The sequence below is a fragment of the Mytilus californianus genome, unplaced genomic scaffold, assembly GCF_021869535.1.
Source record: "Mytilus californianus isolate M0D057914Y unplaced genomic scaffold, xbMytCali1.0.p SCAF_5, whole genome shotgun sequence".
In the NCBI taxonomy this organism is placed as follows: domain Eukaryota; kingdom Metazoa; phylum Mollusca; class Bivalvia; order Mytilida; family Mytilidae; genus Mytilus; species Mytilus californianus.
The window spans coordinates 72,509,817-72,529,938 of NW_026262701.1; the positions used below are offsets into that span (position 1 = coordinate 72,509,817).

Here is a 20,122-nt window from a genome sequence, read left to right on the forward strand (position 1 = left end):
CACAAGTATAATGTTCTACTTATATGACAATAAAGAATTATTTAATTATACTTATTTTTTTCCAGTCTTTGTGATTTTCTCCGATTCTGATGTTTTAAGAGATTTTCTGTATGCTGCAGACGAGCTTTCAATGACGGAAGGTGATCACGTTTTCATTACAATGGAATTGTTCCCAAGTGATTGGCTCGGATACTACACACAGTTCCTTCGAGGTATTATTAGCACAGACATGAAGCAAAAAAAAAAAAAAAATTAAAAATTAAAAAATTAAAAAAAAAACCAAACCAACCTGTGTCCGTCAAGCATATTAATATCAACATGTCGCAAATTTAATGCACAATTTAAGACCCTAACAATCACAAAAGAGATACAAGATCAGCAAACTAACAACTAAAGACATATTTTGTGTAAATAGGGAGGATATACCAAGGGTCAACCAAAAACCATAAGTTGCTAAACATGACCAAAAGATAAAAAAAAAAATGATTAACAGCCGAACAGCATTCAACACAACAGCTCGCGTAAAACCAAATTTGAGAATTACGAATCGCACCAAATACCGGATGTAGACTCGTGTGCTCCTCCGCCAGTCAGCAGTTTCTGTTTTACTGTCCCACTTGCAACACCCGTTGTATTACTTCTAATATAAACGACAGACAACGTTAAAAGAAAAGTTAGGCAATACAGACTTCAATATAAACATATAATTTAATTTTGGATGTAACACGTCTTCTGATTGGCTGAGAGAATTTGTTTATCAGCTCATAGACATAATTTTGTCATCTGACCGTGACGTCATCAACGTTTTTTTCATGATTTACTCCTTAAAATTGGAATTTAGAATTAAATTATAAGGAATGATTGTAATATTTTTTCTGTCTATTCGAAATAACATAAAAAATGTGGTGCACACTGTTAAATAACCCGCTACGCGCGTTATTCAGTATGCACCACATTTTTCATGTTATTTCTTCATAGACAGAAAAAATATTACAGTCATTCTTTAAATGTTTTATCAAGTGTTTCGGAAATCCATTTTCCCTTTTTTCACACGACGTACTTCTAGTAATATTGGGAAATGAAAAGAGTCATTTTTTTTGTAAAAGTTCCAACCATCCTTAACTATATTTTTTTTGGAATTCGTGTCCAAAATATATGTCACCGGATTTCGTACAATTAACGTAATTACACACGTTAAGATCAGCTTGCGTAATATTTACAAAAAAAATAGGTGAAAATCGTGCATATCTGACAGTATGACATGCACTATCGTTTGAATTTCTTTAATTTATGACTTTTCTCTTGTCTCTCTCACCGAAAGAAAACACATTTAAGTTTTTTACAAAGGAAAAAATGCTTCATTATTTCAGAAATCACGTCCTGTAACACATCTCCTGAAGCTTAATTAAGAACGACATTCAATGCATATCACTAAAAGTAAGATTTACAGATAAAAACAAATAAAGTATTCAATTTTGTTTAGAACTTAATTAATAGACATGGAAAACCCCAGCGGAAATAACGAAATTTCCACACGTTACAGCTGCGACTTTGTTTTTTACTGAAGAGTAATATTTTAGAACATATCTGATGAGCCTATAAACTACTAGTTTCAACTGTTAATATAAAATCAAGAACACATCACCACAATTCTCTGTCATTAAAAAATCAAATTACTATATCATTTAAAGTATTAAAAAAAAATCATGGTCAGAAATTTTGACATCTAATGTTTCAACAACAAGGAACTCCAATTCTAGTGTAAATATACTACATAGAATTGTAAATCAATCTTTTGAATTAAAATAACTGTTTAAAGAAATATTATTTTTTTATTAGATTTTGAGAAAAAATGAAGTCTGTTGGAAGTCTTGAATAGTAAGAATGATAAACGACTGTTCCCTGATTTCCAGCCGCATGTCTACCCGGCCCAATACACGTTGTGAAAAATGTCAAATCTCTGACTTCCAGTTACCATTTGTTTTCTCAGTTAAAAACCCTTTCCCGGATGAAAATATTTGAAAATGATTTCTTCATCAGCCTTCGATTAACTTGCAGTAAAAGGACATAACTTAGCAATGTGACATTAAAAATGGAGGTGGAAGAAATACTGATCAATGACAAAAAAAAAAGAACGAGCAGACAAATAATTATAGTCCATATAAACGCTACACAGTACACTTAAATTTGAACAACACGAACCACACTTATAACTGAAAGTGAACTCAAGAGTTCTGTAATTATCACAAGTTACGAATTCACTTGAAAAATCCGCGTTGTTACATACATCATGAAAACAAAAGATAACTCATAGATCTTGTTCGTTTCCTTCGTTGTATTTGATAATATTAAACTGATTTAGCTCCAAAACGAACTAAGATTTATGTTTGAAAATATGATTAACGGATGTGTTTAGATCGACCGTGCGAGACCCTCATTGGTAGTTAAGGTCGATAACTCCCCTCCCCCAGTATTATTTTTTTTTTTTAAATAAAGGACACTTTATACAAAACGAATTAATATAAGCTTAGAAATGTCGTAAAGACCCGATCCTTTCATATCGCAAACTTTCTGCAATCCTCAAAAAACATGATAAAAAAGAAGGAAAATAACAGGAAGAAGACACCAAACGAACTTTGTAAAAAGGGAGAACCGTTTGGATTTCATGCGATTCCCTCTACTTATTTCATTTTGGTTGATAATACAACTAGAGTTTTGAATTTAGAAACCCGGTAGATTATTGTTGTCTCGTATATAACCATAAACTATTAGACTAATTACAGGCTGTCAACAACCATCAAAAACTAAATAGACAAAATTAAAAGCAATTAGACAGATATTTGGAGTAACGAAAAAATCCTTTAAATCTTAAAGCTTCGGGAAATACAAACCACGATACAAACAGGAGTGATGCTAAGAGCTCCTGGATCTAAGCAATACACGTATCCTTCTTCGCATGACATCAGTCTTTTACCATATTTTACAAACAACAGTAGTTGACTGATGTTCGAATCTCATACCTAATAGATAAAATACAAATCATGGAAAAATCTAAGTCTGTAATGATTCTAAACCAGTTGTGACCAAGAAAAAACTTCAAAACTCGTAAACCCATTAAAAATACATGTATATACAAATTAAGAGAAGCAAACCTTGGGAAATCCCACGAAAATGAAAAGTGCTACGTTGTAATGGTGGGCGTCTATTGCTTTGCATGCAAAATATGCAAATGAAGGTTATTCACTTGAAGGAATATTTTCCAAAGACAAGGTCAATGTTTGTAGGTCCTGAGCGATGTTTAAAAGAATCATAATAAATAGTCGAGCCACATGTTCTACTAGATGGGATTGTAAATAACTTAAATATGATCAGTTTTCTCTGCGAACTTTGGAACTAAAATTTTGTTTTCATATTCTCCGAAAAATAAATGACAAGATCTAAAAATGTGACATTATGGTTATCCATTAATTTGACCAGTGATTTGAATATCTCACTTTTCTCTTTTTTATATCCCTTTTTTCTCTCTTTTATATCTCCTTTTCTCTTTTTAAGGTGATTATAAAGATGAAGCTGTTACCAAAGCATACGAGTCTCTGTTGCTGCTTACACCCTTACAACCAGACAATATTGAACATAAAATATTCTCTGACGAGGTAAAACAAAGAGCACAGAGAGATTACGGATACACGTTTGGAGTAGACGAGGTATATAACATCATGTTTTTGTATTTATGGATGCTTTTGTGCTAAAATCGATAGAATATACAGGATTCATAAAAATGATGGTAAAATAAAGATGGTCCGCACGCACAGAGCCAGCCATTTTGAAAAGGGAGCCCCCTAAACACCATGAAACGTTCACACATTTAATAAAATAAAGTGGTTCCAAAACCTGGAACACCCCCTTGCATTCGCCAAAGGTCCATGTGCTAAATTTTCAATGGCAAAAAATTGCATATTAAAATTTTTGACCGGAATTTATGTCTCTCGATTTTTCATATGAAAAAGATGAGTATAAGTGATTGAATGAATTTTAAACTCTTTGCTAAAAATGTGAATGTAGAACAGCCAGCCTTTGTTCGCCTGTTATTGAAATTATAACTTCGTAAACGTATGATCATTTTTAAAATGTATTGATGGACCACATATCATAATGAAGCCAGATAATATCAGATTATTACATGACATTTTTCATATCAGATGTATTATCAGCCCAAGGTTCAATATCAGCCCAAGAGCCGAAGGCTGATAATACATCTGATATGAAAAATGACATGTAATGATCTATTTATCATATGCTTCAACAATGGAGAAAAATAACAGTTTAACATATTGATCCTTTTAAATGGTTCTCAAGTAGAAGTATAAAAAATGTGAAAAGACAACATTTGTAAAGTAGCTTGCTAAATTATGCTGGAAACTTTGATAAATGCATTTATTGTATCATTTGTTTTGCATTTTAATATATTTTCCTGTTTCCTGATATTTGTTTTGTACCCTACTTTAATATGTTTTTTATTGAAAACGTACCATTGAGGTGTATTTTCCGGAATTTGCTGAGTAACATCGGAATGCCATGCGATAACGCTACGGAAAGGCATGCGATAATAGCCGGAAGCAGTTGATAAATTTTTCATATCAGCCCGCTATATATAAGCACCATTTCGGAAAATATGGAATTTTCGTAAATTTAATGCTATTATCATTCTGTAAAAAATATAACTTATTTACTCTAAGTATATGATAACAAGACATATTTAATCAGCAAATGAAAACAGTAGATCACCATTAGATAGACGCTCTGAAAATAACCTAGGGCACAAATGCTGTTTAAGTAAGGTCGATTGATATATTGATATCAATCAGTTTGTCTATCATGAAAGCTATTGATATACTCATTAATTCAATTCAGTTTATGCAGATCCGATACAGTTTATAAATTATACAAATAGTTGATATTTACACATATAATAACTTAATTTATGATATCGTTTACCTTTATTAGTTTTTTTTATGATCAGTTTAATCCTATCATAAAAACAAACGACAGAGATTTTTTATGCCTAAATCGACATTATGTGTTTTAACATATGTTGACCGGGAAGGATATAGAGTGGATGTTAAGAAGATAAAAGCTTCTTTTCTAAAACGTGGATGGAAGTTAATAGTATGAAAAGGATGTAAAATGATACTATTTTTTTTAACTTTTAGACCATATTATAATTGAAATAAATTTTGATGTAGACAACACCACGCAGTATATCATTTTTCACAAATATCTACATCATTTATTTCAACGTTTAGTAACTTTCATTGAGTAAACTTATCTTAAATGAAACAATGAGTGGTTTAATTGACAGCTTAATTTATTCCGCCAGCATGTGCTTCTAGAATGAATTTCAACATACAAATAAATCAATCATAGTAACCAGAGTAGAAAAATTCGACAAGCGTAGGAGAACAAAATAAAGTTTTGTCTGTGGTTGCCATTAAGATGACTCTATATTGTTTGATTGCTGTTTAGTTGCTGATTCTCTCTCTCTCTCTCTCTCTCTCTCTCTCTCTCTCTCTCTCTCTCTCTCTCTCATATATTAATATTAAGTCATTATACTTTATGCACAGGTCGTCAACTACTTCATAACCGCATTTTACGATGGTGCCATTTATTTGACCGAAGCAATTAACCGAACTGTTGAAGATGGCGATGACCTTAATAATGGACTGGCTTTGTCCCAGAAAGTGTGGAATAGTACATATATGGGTATGTTTTATCAATAAACTATGGCGACTGACTTTTCTAAATCCACTGACAACAGGTTGAGTTTAATTGGAGACAAGCTTTTCTAAATTCAGAGTTTACTCAGTCTGTGCTAACTATTGGTATATCAAGAAAATGATCTTTCCGTATGTTATAGGAATGCTCATAATATAAAAGGCGACTAGAATAAAGTTTCTTGTATCCAAGATTTAGATTCATTGTATGTGTTTTTTAATGACCATGTTATTTTCTATTTGACATTTTAGCTATAGCTTACAAAAAAAATATATAAATGATAAATTTGTTAAAATGTAATGGTTATCCTCCCGATGCTCATAAAAATGTAGTTGCTTTTGCTTATGTTTCTTTTTTTTTTGTTTTGTTTTTGAGTTTGTTGCTTTGCTTATATGGTACATCAAATTAATATCGCAATCAAATACCTATTTTTGTATTATACATTTTTGCCACAAATAAGCAGTCTATCTTTGGAGGAGCTTTAACCTCTCAATTTCGTCGTTTAGTCACCTAATATAATGCCTTGGTAATTAAATATGACTTATAAATTCCGGGTAGATCAGTTTTACAGACTCATGCATGTTTTACAGCCCAATACATGTCCTGCTATATTAAATTGAACAAATATATTTTGCTAGTGCTGTATAGCTACATTAAAGAATAAAGTATATACGCTTCATCATGGTGAAATAATTTTTATCCCTGAATCCTAAGTACACAATGTATTCTTTTTAATGTGAAAGGAATGAGATGTTAGTTCTTTTCAATTATTCAACGAGTTTAAATGAAATGCAGTTATATATATATATATATATATATATATATATAATATAACAGTATAATAAAATTGTTTGTTTCTAAAAAGAACGTATTTTATACAGGACTTATGCCTTTACAATGGTTATTTACCCTTTTAACAGGACACCATATATCCATATTTTAATCTACCTTTACTAATTAATTTTCAGAGTGTTCAACTTATATCGATCAAAATTTTCATGTCAAGGATATCGTTATTCACGATTATATTCATTAAAATGAGAAAAAGACAAAGATGTCGATGTCAAACTGTGAAAAAACGTATGATTACCCTGCGCACAATACCACCGTGTAGAACGCCACATGCGGGTTGTTGGCTATGTTTGACACTGGGTGGCGGTTTTGAAGCGGTGAAAAAGCGATCAAGGAAAGTAAAAGTATCAAAATTTCTTTTTTTGAGAATTGTTAGCACCAAATAAGGTATTGCACAGAATCATAATCTATTTTCATCAAGCAGAAGCAAACGTTTCCAGTGCTCCGTTTTTTCAAGCACCTCTCCCCTCTGTGTTGCAGATTTTGATACTTCATATGCAAGTTTCAGGATACAAAAATACTTTTGGCAATTTTTTTCCGTATGATTTATATAGAATTGAATTCCTATCATAGATTTTAACCAAATGCCAGCTTCTTAGTCAAATTTTATTGGTTTTAAAGTTAATATTTCATCAAAATGCAAAGTGTCGCCCGGGGTGTCAGATTTTGCGTCTCAAGGGGGCGAGTTTTTTTTTTTATTAAAACCAGGATAGATTTGCCTAGGAAAACAAATCATGTTCATAGTTTGAAACAAAATACTTTGAGGCTTTTTCTCTATTTCTAAGATTAAAAATGCGCATTACTTAAAAAACTAAAATATGGGCCAAATGAAATAATACCTTAAGTTTGTAATGAATCATAACACAGTAGGTGTGTTTGAATTACAAACAATCAAATAAAGACCAAATCATAGGCAAATCTATCCTTGTTTTGATAAATACCTCATCCCCTTGAGACGCAAAATCTGACACACGAGCGACACATTACATTTCGATGAAAAATTAACTTTAAAACCATTAAATTTTGACTAAAAAGTTGGCATTTGGTTAAAATATATAGTATAGGTATTTATTTCTATATAAATCATACGGAAAAAAATCACCAAAAGTTTTTTTTTTTTTAATCCTGAAACTTGCATATGAAATATCAAAATCTGCAACACGGAAATCTGGGGAGAAGTGTTTGAGAAAATGGAGTATTCGAAACGTTTGCTTATGCCTGATAGAAATATATTATGATTCGATTCTTTCCGTGCAGTACATTATTTGTGCTAACAATTCTGAAAAGTAAAAAAAAAATTATACTTTTACTAACCATGATCGCTTTTTCTCCGCTCCAAATCGCTACCCAGTGTCAAACATAGCTAACATCCCGCATGGGGCGTTCTACACGGCGAATACGCTTTTCTGAAACATATCCTTCATAAAATGAATCATGCAAATCACTTCTATATATGCAAATATGTCGAAGTTTTATTATTGCCAATGAGAACACTATCCACCATAACCCAACTGACGTGGATATTAGCAACTATAGATCACCGTACGTCCTTCCTTTAACAATGTCAAAAACCCATACAGTATAGTCAGCAATTAAAGGCACAAATGAACAAAATGTAAAATAATTTAAACGAGAAAACCAACGGCCTGATGTATGTACAAAAAGTGAACGAAAAACAAATATGATAGACAAGAATCAACGACAACCACTGAATAACAGGAGGCTCCTAAATTGAATCTTGCATGAGTTCATTCGCAAAAAGTATATGCATGCTACAGCAATCAAATCAAAACATATATTACAGATATGACACAATGATAAACAGCAGAGAACAACACCCATGATACAATATTAATTACAAAAATGATATGGGCATGTTCATATTCTGATAGGATAAACATGTATATGAGTACTCAACCATCCCTTGCCCTAGAACAGTGGTGTATAAATACAACATAAGAACAAAACATGTTTATGAAATATCCTTCATAAATCATAAAAATCACTTCTAACGTGTACTTATTTGTGCTCCGGTCGTCACAAAGGAAGAAAAGTTTCCTTAACATTTAACATTTTGATAGAAACTTTAACTTCTATAACACCTTTATAGATATTAATCACAGGACACATATTTCAATCGCTTACCAATTTTTCTGTAACTGATTCATTCTAGTAAAATTGTATTTACAGCTATGAAAAAATATCTTAAGCCTATATTTACAGAAGTGACTTTAGAAAAGAATTATTATTATTATTATTTTTCATTATGACGTGTTGCATGGCTTTTTATATAATCTGGAGGACGCCCTCCTACGACACAAACAGGAAGGCGTTCAAGAAAAAATCAAAAGTAGCCTTCCAAGAATTAATCTTTATTTGAACTACCAGATTTCCATCTAGACAATTTTGGTATCTAGTCTTTATAATACTTCATAAAATTATAACAATTGTAAAATTATAGAAGTAGCTACTAGCAAAATATGAACTTGTACATAATTTGTCTATGTTGTAATGTTTCTTACAGGCATAACCGGAATGGTAGCCATTGACGACCAAGGAGACAGATTGACTGACTTTGATATCTACGACATGACAGATTCAACAACAAAAACATTCAAGGTACATCTACACAACATAAAAAGTGTAAAATATTTCAAATCAGCGATCAATAATATATTTCTCAATATCACAAGTATCTGTTAGATACTATAGCATTTTATGGCGGTTTTGAGCGTTTAAAATAGATTTAGGAAATGGACGTGGGAAGATGACAGTTTGTTGTGGTTTAACGTAAAGTCACTTTATAGCTTGTGATCATTCATTAATGAGAAAATAATAATTAAAAAAAGTAGTAGTGCATTGACCTTTGGGAACATTAATAACTTACGTTTACCAGCTTTATAATAGCAAGAAATAAAACGTCAGCCGGTAGATAATCAACGAAGTTATTATTATAGATACATGCTCCATAAAAGTCTATTTGAATTCTATGAATCGTCTGAAATGGCTTATTATCAGACTTTTCAATAACTCTTTTTTGCCATTTATTTTTGTGTATTATACATTACATGAGCTCTGACACTTTAAAAAATTATTTCTATTTTGTTTTGCTAAAGTAACTAAATATGTTTTTTCTATAAAATCTAGAGTTAAATATTCATCATCAATGTAAATCACCGGTAATGGAGTGAATGAAATGGCCGTGGCAACACCTGGTCAGGTCTTGAATTGCAAAGTTCTATAGATTATAATTCATATAGCAACAGAGGTCATCTGGCTCAAGTGAATAACAACAAGACAGTCGATAAAATATATACATATATTTCCAGATGTTCAGACAGTTTGTCCCGTTTTATAATGAAAAAGAATAAACTCATCATAGATACTAGGCTTAAAATGTTGTACGCCAGACGCGCGTTTCGCCTAGATTGACTCATCAGTGAGACTCGAATCAAAACAAATAAAAAGGCCAAATAAAGTACGAAGTTGAAGAGCAATGAGGACCTAACATATTAAAAGGTTTTGCTAAATACAGCTCAGGTAATCTATTCATAATACATCATTACATTGTAGTTTATTTTTGTGTATGCATACAGTCTTCACAACACTACATACAATGTAGAAAACCAAAGACTGATAAAAATGTACTCCACCAAAAACAAGGAGTAAAAGAAAGGTTCCATATGAATATCTACAATACTGTTAACTTTGTCATTTTTTATGGAAATCGCAAAAATATTAATATTTGAAATGGCCGAAAAGTGGTTCAATACTGAGAACGTCAAATCTGAAATACCAAGAATTATTTTTTTAAATGAAATACAGTACATAAATTTTGTTAAAAGTTCAATCAAATTATGATTAGACTTCGAGTTTTGGGGTAAAATATTGACAAAAAACGATTTAAAAGTGGTGCTTGTAAAATGTTGATGTTTCAATGTCATTACTTCATATAAATAATTGAGTTCCAAACATCTTAGATATAATAACTTTTTGATTATCATATTTTTAGTTCCCTTGGATGCTTCAGAAGAAGAAAATGGATTTCTAACAAATCATTTAACTTGTTCTTACTGTATAAATCCTTTGTTCATAGGAACTAAACTTAAATTTGACAAAGGATTTATAAAGTAAGATACTTTATAAATCCTTGATTTGACTAAGTAATGAAAAAATAAACGTGTCAAAATAATTTTTCTTGATAGTTAGTTGGAAGGTTTCGAGGAGCATCTTCAAATTACGAACCAATTCCTGGTGTGTCGATACAATGGCGAAATGGTCTACCTCTTGATACCCCTGTGTGTGGGTTCAGAGGAGAATGGTGTCTGGTCGGTACGAGTGGTGTTGTTTTTATTGTTGTGAAATATTATGTTCGATTATGTTTTAACTTGATGTTTTATTTTCAATATTGCTTAAACCTTATATCCTATGGTATTACAACCGACACCAACGACATGTTTGCCAGTTTTTTTTTGCAACTTGCCAGTTTGATTCAAATTTTATCAAGAACCATTTAAACGATTAATAGGTTTTCTAATTTAATCTGCTGAAAGGGTTATCTTTTTTTAATTCTTTTTAATCTAAGATTTACCCATGTTCAACCTTAGCAGTTTGACTTTAATGACAGACATATCTTATAGCTGCATTCGGTAAATGAAATGTGGCCACATGCAAGAAAATTTCTTATCACATTAAAGGTCTAGTTGTAATAGCAGCAAGGCGTTGCAATTCTAAAAAAAATGTGTTGCGGTATTGGTAATATCGTATAAAACTGTAGCTAAATTAACATACAGTACAACAGTAAAAAATTAGTTTATCATTTTTGAAAATATCAAATTATACCATTTATGTTCGTTTTATTAAAAAAAACTGACTTGAATGTTTACTTATATTTTCTTTACCATCTCCCCTTTATGCTTTTGTGACTTATCTGATATTACTATTTTAACTGCAATGTTTGTTTCTCTGAGGTACATATAAATTGATTTACATTTCAGTGTCTAATAACAGTTTGACTCTAACAGTTGTATGTGTATTGATTGGTTTGCTAGTGATTGGATCTGTGGCCTTTTTCTTTATATACAGGTATAATGAATAAAGGCAACAGTAGTATACCGCTGTTCGAAATTCATAAATCGATTGAGAAAAAAACAAATTCGGGTTACAAACTAAAGCTGAGGGAAACACATCAAATATAAGAGAACTACGACACAACAGAAACACAACACTAAAATGTAACACACACAGAAACGAACTATAATATAACAGTGGCCATTTTCCTGACTTGGTACAGGACATTTTAAGAAAAAAATGGTGGGTTGAACCTGGTTTTGTGGCTAGCCAAACCTCCCGCTTTTATGGCAATGTTAAATATAACATTAAAATGACAACATTACATGACAGGACTACAATACAAATAAATTGGAGAACATATAGGACAGAGAAACATACGAGTAATAGCTAACAAAAGGTACCAGGTTTTAAATTTAAGACGCGCGTTTCGTCCACACAAGACTAACCAGTGACGCTCAGAAGAAAAAGGTTCGAAAGCCAAAACAAGTACAAAGTTGAAGAGCATTGAGGACAAAAAGTTCTAAAAATGTTGAGCCAAATACAGCTAAGGTTATATGTCTGGGATAAGAAAATCCTTAGTATTTAGAATAATTCATACTTTTGCAAACAATAAATTTATGCAAATGACTATATTATAGATATACATGATAACACCGAAGTGATGACTAGCTACAGAATAAAAACGAATACATAAAACAACATAAACCAGCACATAAAAATTCACAGCCGAGTTAGCCAAAGAGATTAACGCAAAAAAAAAAAGGTGACGTCACATTTGAATTTCTGAAATTTCCCCAAAATAGGATAGAATTAGGATAGAATTCAAGATTTGGTTTTAAATACTCATATAACAATTTGATGCATTGTTCTCATGCAATAGACATTATTGGCCTCTCATTTGACCCGCTTACCATCGGATGTTGACATCTGATCGCAGATAATTAGCAACCTGTTAATAAATTAATATCTAATTCAAGATGCATGGAATATTATAAGTATTACAAAGTTAATCATTTACTGTCTGTAAAAATGAGATATTTTCGTTGTTTGTTTCATAGTATATCAATTCTGTTTACGGGTGATAACCACCAAGGATTTTTACATGCAGGACGAAAATTTTACAACTACATACTTTGTTTGTTTAATACTTGATATACATTAATTTGTGATTTAAATTTGGTATTTTATTCAAGAAAAATTAAATTGGACAATGAACTCGGTCAGAAGACATGGTTAGTACCTTGGTCTGAGGTTAGAATTTCCAAACAGAACAGACAACAGGGCTCACTGATATCCATGTCCCGGATGTCATTAGCATTAGTAGGAGTTGACGAGTCTAGTCAGGTAAACCTGCCGGTATAAACATGTAGGTTGTTACTACCAAATACATGAGTTAGAGTTTTCAGTTAAGATTGTTTCTATCAGATACATTAATAAGTCTCGATAGCACAGGTTAACATGTATGTCATATATTATAAAAAGTTTTAAAAAGGTGCAAAAAAACCCTAAAGGATGTACTTAGGTGAAATTAGAAACAAATAGAATTTAAAATTGATACTATAAGACAGAAGAGAATTAGTTTGAGGAACAAAATAAGCTAAATATTTTGATAGGTTATGGAGCTCCTATTCGAGATATTTAATTTTGAAAAAATGGCGGGAAAAGGCTGACTCGGACTTTCACCTTATATTTGCATTGGTATTATTTGGGTCTCAAATCGAAAGAAAAGAAATCTAGAATCTGCTTGAATTTTGGTAAATGACCTTTTATGAGCTATTGAAGTCTTATATGAAAAGAAAAATGGGTGTTTTGGGGCAAAATATTTTACCCTGTATCGTAGGAAAAAACCCAAGGAGTCCGAACATTTGACAAACATTCCTAAACCTGTACATCCTTAAAAGGATAAGAGGAACTTCTTAACATGTTGTACAACAGACCACACCAACGACAAAAAAATACTTCTCCGAGAAAATAGACATACAAACAGAGGTAGATAACAATGGTCAGATAGCCTGACTACATCTAGGTGATTGATGACTTAATATATTCGCCTTTGATAACGTTCAAGGTTTTAAAACTTTCAGTAATTCTTGTCTTTTCTTACTCGATGAACACGTTATGATCTTCGGCATTATTTTAAAAAACAAAAAACGATCCCGAAGAAAATGGCACAAACTGATTGAAAAACTATAAATAGAAATAAGAATTATCTGCTGTAACGATATTAATTTTGTATTAATTGTATTCTGGAATAGCAATTTGAAGAACTCACCTCAATGAAAATCTAGAAAAAAATCACTTGTTGTGTAACACAATAATTAGTCAAATGGTATGATAATCGTCTATTGGACCACTTCAATAGTAGCCTTCAACGACAGTTTTTCTATACCTTGGAGTACTATATCTTTAGAATAGAGACATCAGATAATTTGTTTCAATAGATGTCTAAATATTATTAGATTTCAGTGAACAAAGGTCAACTGTTTACCCAGGTTGGTGTGTGCAAAGGCAATACAGTTGCTATAAGACGTTTTAAACTGAAAACCATAGAACTAACCAGACATATTCTACTTGAATTTCAGCAGGTAATATGTTTTTTTCTCGTTATTCAACCTCATTGACGTTTGTGTTTTTAAACTGAAAAATGAAGTTTGTATACGTACTTACCGTTCAGAAAAAAATGTCCAACATTCAATGGGAAACGAGTTGTTAAATCACCTGTGAAACTATCGTGAATAAAACTTGGTTTAACAGGCAATTGTCATTGCTACTGTGAAATACAGTTATGCAAAGATTGGACACTGCTCTTTGTTATAACGTTATCGGCCTTCTACAGGCTGCACAATGTCAAACTGAAGTCTCCTGACAATTCAACGGTCACCAGAGCACAGTTTCAGGCCTTGACAGATATACAAACAAACTAAATCAGCTCAAGTACATTTAAATAGTAAGCCAATCATCACTTCTCCAACCCAAGACCGGTATATCCGTATGTTTCATCTACGTAATCGAACAGTCACTGCTACAACCACCGCTGTTGGTATCCCAGGTTTACGAAAAGCGCTTCGGACGCATATAATTTTTAACGTGTTGTTTTCATTTTTTACGGAATATTCGCACCCAGATAGTCCGTAACAAGTTTTTGCAAACGCGGACTTCAGCCAAGGATACCTCATGTTAGATCAAGTTCGACCCAGGTACACACACATACACTTATTCGTTGGTGTCATACATTGAGGTTATGGACTTTGTGGAACTGACACCGACGTTGTTTCATAGATGAGTCACGTTTTCTTCTCATAAGATGTGATGAACGATCCTTTGTATGCTTAAATTGTCTAGAATATACTACTTTATCGACAATTTGTACATTTTCCCTTTGATCTTACTGCCTTATATTTTTAAGATCACGGACAGGACTTGATACTCGAAAATATTTAACAATGACGTCATGTATCAGTGCAACAACGTCACGTGGTGAAGTCCATCCGCGTCATTTTATCAAGTTGCACGAGCCTTCATTCAAACAACCGAAAAACTATCCCTACACTTTAAACGAGTGAACGTAGTTTAACTATTGTTTCATTTTTCTTTAATTCATATTCTCAACAACAAAAAAACATACAGTTAAAAGAAATTGCCCCTAAAAAGAATGATGTCATTTTATTTTTTGATGCTGACATCATCAGCTCGAATATCAGCTCGCCCTATCGGGCTCGCTAGATATTCTTGCTGATAAAGTCAGTATTAAAAACAAAAATGCCATTATTCTATACATATATTCAAGTTTCTACTTTTATTTCTGGAGTGCATATCAGTTTTTTTCTTATCTAGAAAACATTTAAAAAGTTCATTGACAAAGACAAAGTTCTAAAGTTATCACAATTAAGTGGATGAGTGTACGAAACTCATAATCTAAAATGTTTTTGAAAAAGTTTTTGAACTTCATAGATTTTTCAAAATTGTTAAAACATACAGGCAACACATTTTCCATATACTACGTGTGAGATGTGTGCATTGGAATTGATGCACATGAGTTAATATTAAGGCTAATAACTCACCAAAGAAACCAGGCGTATGATTTGTTATGACAGATGCAATAAGAGGTTAAAACATTACTTTTTTTTTTATTTTTAGCTTCAACATTTACATCACCAGAACTTGTGTGCATTTATTGGTGCTACTATAGAACCTGGAAATAATACTCTTCTAATGGAGTACTGTCCAAGAGGAAGTTTACAGGTATGGCATCCTCAGAAATTCGAATTCACTCTGACATGATACATACATATTTTCTAGCATGGAAAACAAGTTCTCTATTTTCATTCTATGTTGAAAAATATTTAAATGCTAATTACCTATATAACGTGCTTTTCGGATATTAACTGATTATTGTTTGCCTAACGTTCATGAAAAAAACCAGATTAAACAAAATATTAATGGGATTGTGCAAAGTGATCGGACTAGAATGAAAGGTAACCAATTTGGACATGTTTGAATGACATTCAAAATTCTGGGCATGTTTGGTAGTGCAAAAATTTTGCCTTGCATATGGATTCACACGGTTACAAGACGCTTCAATTGCTTCATAATCCCTTTCCAACCGACCAATAAAAAAAAATATTCCAATTGTATTTTGAATTCCCAGTTGATTGTTCATCTTACCAAACTACGTACTGTACCTTTTTTCTAAAGATTAAATTACACAGGTATATATATTTTCTTAGTTTCTCGCTTACAATTGCGAGACATGTATTATACGTATGAAGAACATAAGTTACGCAAAAAATCAAATCATGAAACCCCCCCTTTCCAAAAAAAACCCAAAACAAAAAAAACAAAACAAAAGAAAACAAAACAACAAACAAACAAACAAAACAACAAACAAACAAACAAACAAACAAACAAACAAACAAACAACACACAAAAAACAACAACAGACAAAACCCCCACAAAAAGACAAATACACAAAAATCTTAGTTTTGAAGAAAAGAAATATATTATATTAAATTATTTGTATGATGATTACTTAAAACAGTTCTCCTTCATTGAATGATATTTAATTGAACTTTAGGACATTCTTGAAAACGATGATATAGAGTTAGATTGGACGTTCAGATATTCTTTGATACGAGACATCATTGGGGTATGTAATAATTAACTACAATTAATAAAGTAAATTTGGTTGTAAAATTAAAAAAAAATATATGAATAAAAACTATTTCTTTCCTAAAATATATCAAAATTTTTGGGTGTTTTAGGAATATGACAGTCCATTCGTTCCGTTGGTTGGTATAGTCTAACGTATGGTTTGTTTTATGTTCTCCCCCCTGTTGGAATTTATTTTTGAGTTTGGTATTTTTGTGAATACTTTTATGCCTCCAAGTATGAATTTATTTTTCTATAATTTAATCCTTTTATTTCAATTACTAGTGTGGCTTACTGATGAACCAAGTTAACTTCACCTGACGTCTTTTACAGCTAAATGGTTCTGAATCATTATCAGAGAGCTTCTCTTATTTACGTCATTTAGAACTGTTCTACATTGGAAAAGATTTTAAAAGTTCTTCTCTAATTCTAATTTTGACAATTCTATCTTAAAAAGGTTTTGGACAGTTGTACGATAGCAAATTTTGGACAGTCTACCCTAGGACAAATTTTGAAACTTATTTTCTAGAACATCTTACCATAGAACAGTTCTATGGTAGATCTGTCTGGGTAGAACTGTTTTAGAACAGTTAAAAAGATCTAGACTTCTATGACAGATTGTTCTGAATATTATGAAACATGTGAAAAGACGTTAGAACTGATTCCATCTGCATGTTGAATGCGAAATTTATTTCTAGACGTCAATTTCACCTCACAAAGAGGCTTAACATTTCAATATTATGAAGATTGGTGATAAAAATCAATGATATCAATAATATGGTAGTGTAACAAAATTTAGTATGAGCAAGTCCGTAACCTACCGATACATTTCTCAGATATTGTGAATAGTCATAGGCTCAACAATTTTATTTTTCCTATTATCGTCCTCATAGAAAACCCCATCAAAGATACCAGGCTTTTTTGTCTGTTATGTATGTCTCTTAAAATATTAAATTGTTTATCCAGTCTATATATTTAGAAGAGTAAAATTTCGTGTGTTCGATATAACCCATTTAGATAAGTATGTTGTCTTTTTTTAGTCAGACGCCGAACAGAATTATATTGTGGAAATACTTGCTACTAAAACAATTTGGATATAACCGACAATTGTCTTGATACGAATTGTTTATTATTGAACAGATATATCATGTTAAGGAGGGGTATTTTCGAAAAATACTAGTCGAGAGAATGTTAAATTTCGCGAGCCGAAAGGCGAGGGAAATTCATTCTCAAGACTGGTATTTTTCGCAAATACCCCTCAAGAACATGCTATATCTGTTTAATTACACCGAATGTTAACGTACAAAACGCATTGATGATCGTGACATAAAACGCATTGATGATCGTGACATTACAAGCGTCCAGTCGGACAGAGTATTTTTTGGCAAATACCACGGCAGAGAGGGTAAGAAAGGCATATCCTTTTTGCATATACCCCGGCGCTGTTAAAAATGAACGATATTCATTTGATCAAAGTAAATTGGTGAAAAATACACTGGCTATCAACCAATCAAAACCCAGGATTCTTACATAAGGTGTAATTATATCAAATATACACTGTTTCTGTAAACAAATAAATGCATGAAATAAGAAATATTGATATAGAAAATCACATTAAATTATAGATAAAGAATTCGACTTACACTGTAATTTTATGATTTGATACATTTATATTCAGCTTGAAATTTGTAGTGCAATGTTAACATTGTTCATTACTTTATTTACAACCTACAGGGTATGACATACTTACATGACAGTCCAGCGAAATTCCATGGTAGATTGAGCAGTACAAATTGTGTTATCGACAGTCGATTTATGTTAAAACTGACAGACTACGGACCATTCTCTATTTTCAATTCAACAAAACAAAACCAGATGGAGAACAATCAAATGAATAAGAACAGTAAGTATGCGAAACAACACGAAAGATACAACGAAAACAATTTTAATAATTAAAACGCAAACATTAATTTGTATGTATTATATATGTTATTTATAAACTGTAGCATCTATTACATTACTGAAAAGTTTTCGACATGGCACAATCTTATAAAATCGTAACTAAATATTCAATAATAATTTGTTCTAAAACTATCGAGATTCACATGTACAAATTTCTTGTTAGAGGGGTCTAAATACAGCACAAACAACATTTTCCAAAAAACCAAAAAAGTGAAAAAGTATAGTTAAATTATGACATATCTTTATACTTATAAAGTTGAAATTGTTGTCACTTTAGAAACAAAAGTTGTTTATTTTAGTTGACTGTTAAATTAAATATAATTCATCATTCATATTCATTTAGCACAAAATTGAAGACCTATATATGAAAAACTTGAACTTAAAATCAATGATACTTCAATTACAATTCATTTTAGAACTGTTATGGACAGCACCTGAAATTCTTCGAAACGGAAAGGGAAAATCTCGATTAGATAACGAAGTTTACGTAAAAGGTGATAACTACAGTTTCGGCATTATTTGTCACGAGATCGTTATGCGATGTGCTCCATTTGAAGGCTGCGATCTTGAAGCAGACGGTAAGAATCATAAATAAAGAAAACGAAACAAGCATCCTATAATATAACAGGAGTCTTTTGAGCTACTCCTAACACATGACAAATTGCAGTTGGCTCTTAGCTATAGGCCCTTTTTGATTATTATGTTCTCAAACGTTTTGAATATTTTTGGCTCTCCAACTTTTAGTCTTTTTTAAGTTCTTATTGGCTTTGAAATAGCTTTCAGTAACTGAAAGTACTTTCAGATTGGTACTTTGTGTCTTAAGCGTATTTGTTAATTTTTTGGCTTTGTATCGATCTGATGAGCTAAGCCCTTTTCTTCTGATTTTTATAGTTTGTTCTTATGTTGTGTTGTTACATCACTGATCGAGGGTATGTGGAGGGTTGGGCACCCGCAAACATATTTATCTCCACCACATCCTGTATGTGCCAGCCTATAGTTAAGTATATGCGTTTTTTGCTGTATATGATATATTTGTTTTCCGTTTGTTGTTTTGTGTATGGATTTTGACGGCTGGTTAACTTTTGGGTTTGTTTTTGAAGTATATATTTAACAATTGTTAAATGAGTTGATGTATTAATTGTTTTCTCCCAAAATCAATTTACACTTTTATACTTCAATATTCATTAACATTTTCTTTCATCGCAGCTTTTCCTTCGGAATTGAGCTGTGCGTTTGCAGAAGTTTATCGTATATCGGGTTTTTTTTCCGCGAATTGAAGACAAACTAGGCAGGTCAAATTTTCACTGTGTATAAC

The 20,122-nt window shown here is 31.7% G+C and overlaps 1 protein-coding gene across 1 annotated transcript in view; it reads left to right on the forward strand.

Annotated features, from left to right (window-relative positions):
* LOC127702753 (atrial natriuretic peptide receptor 1-like) overlaps positions 1-20,122 on the forward strand; it is a 51,381-nt gene that overhangs the window by 16,110 nt on the left and 15,149 nt on the right. The window contains exons 3-14 of the mRNA XM_052207058.1: positions 66-212; positions 3,553-3,704; positions 5,622-5,760; positions 9,149-9,243; positions 10,830-10,956; positions 11,622-11,709; positions 12,891-13,036; positions 14,164-14,282; positions 15,835-15,939; positions 16,772-16,843; positions 18,580-18,748; positions 19,224-19,385. Of these exons, the coding sequence (XP_052063018.1) occupies positions 66-212; positions 3,553-3,704; positions 5,622-5,760; positions 9,149-9,243; positions 10,830-10,956; positions 11,622-11,709; positions 12,891-13,036; positions 14,164-14,282; positions 15,835-15,939; positions 16,772-16,843; positions 18,580-18,748; positions 19,224-19,385 (1,521 nt within the window). The remainder of the gene's footprint in view (positions 1-65; positions 213-3,552; positions 3,705-5,621; positions 5,761-9,148; positions 9,244-10,829; positions 10,957-11,621; positions 11,710-12,890; positions 13,037-14,163; positions 14,283-15,834; positions 15,940-16,771; positions 16,844-18,579; positions 18,749-19,223; positions 19,386-20,122) is intronic.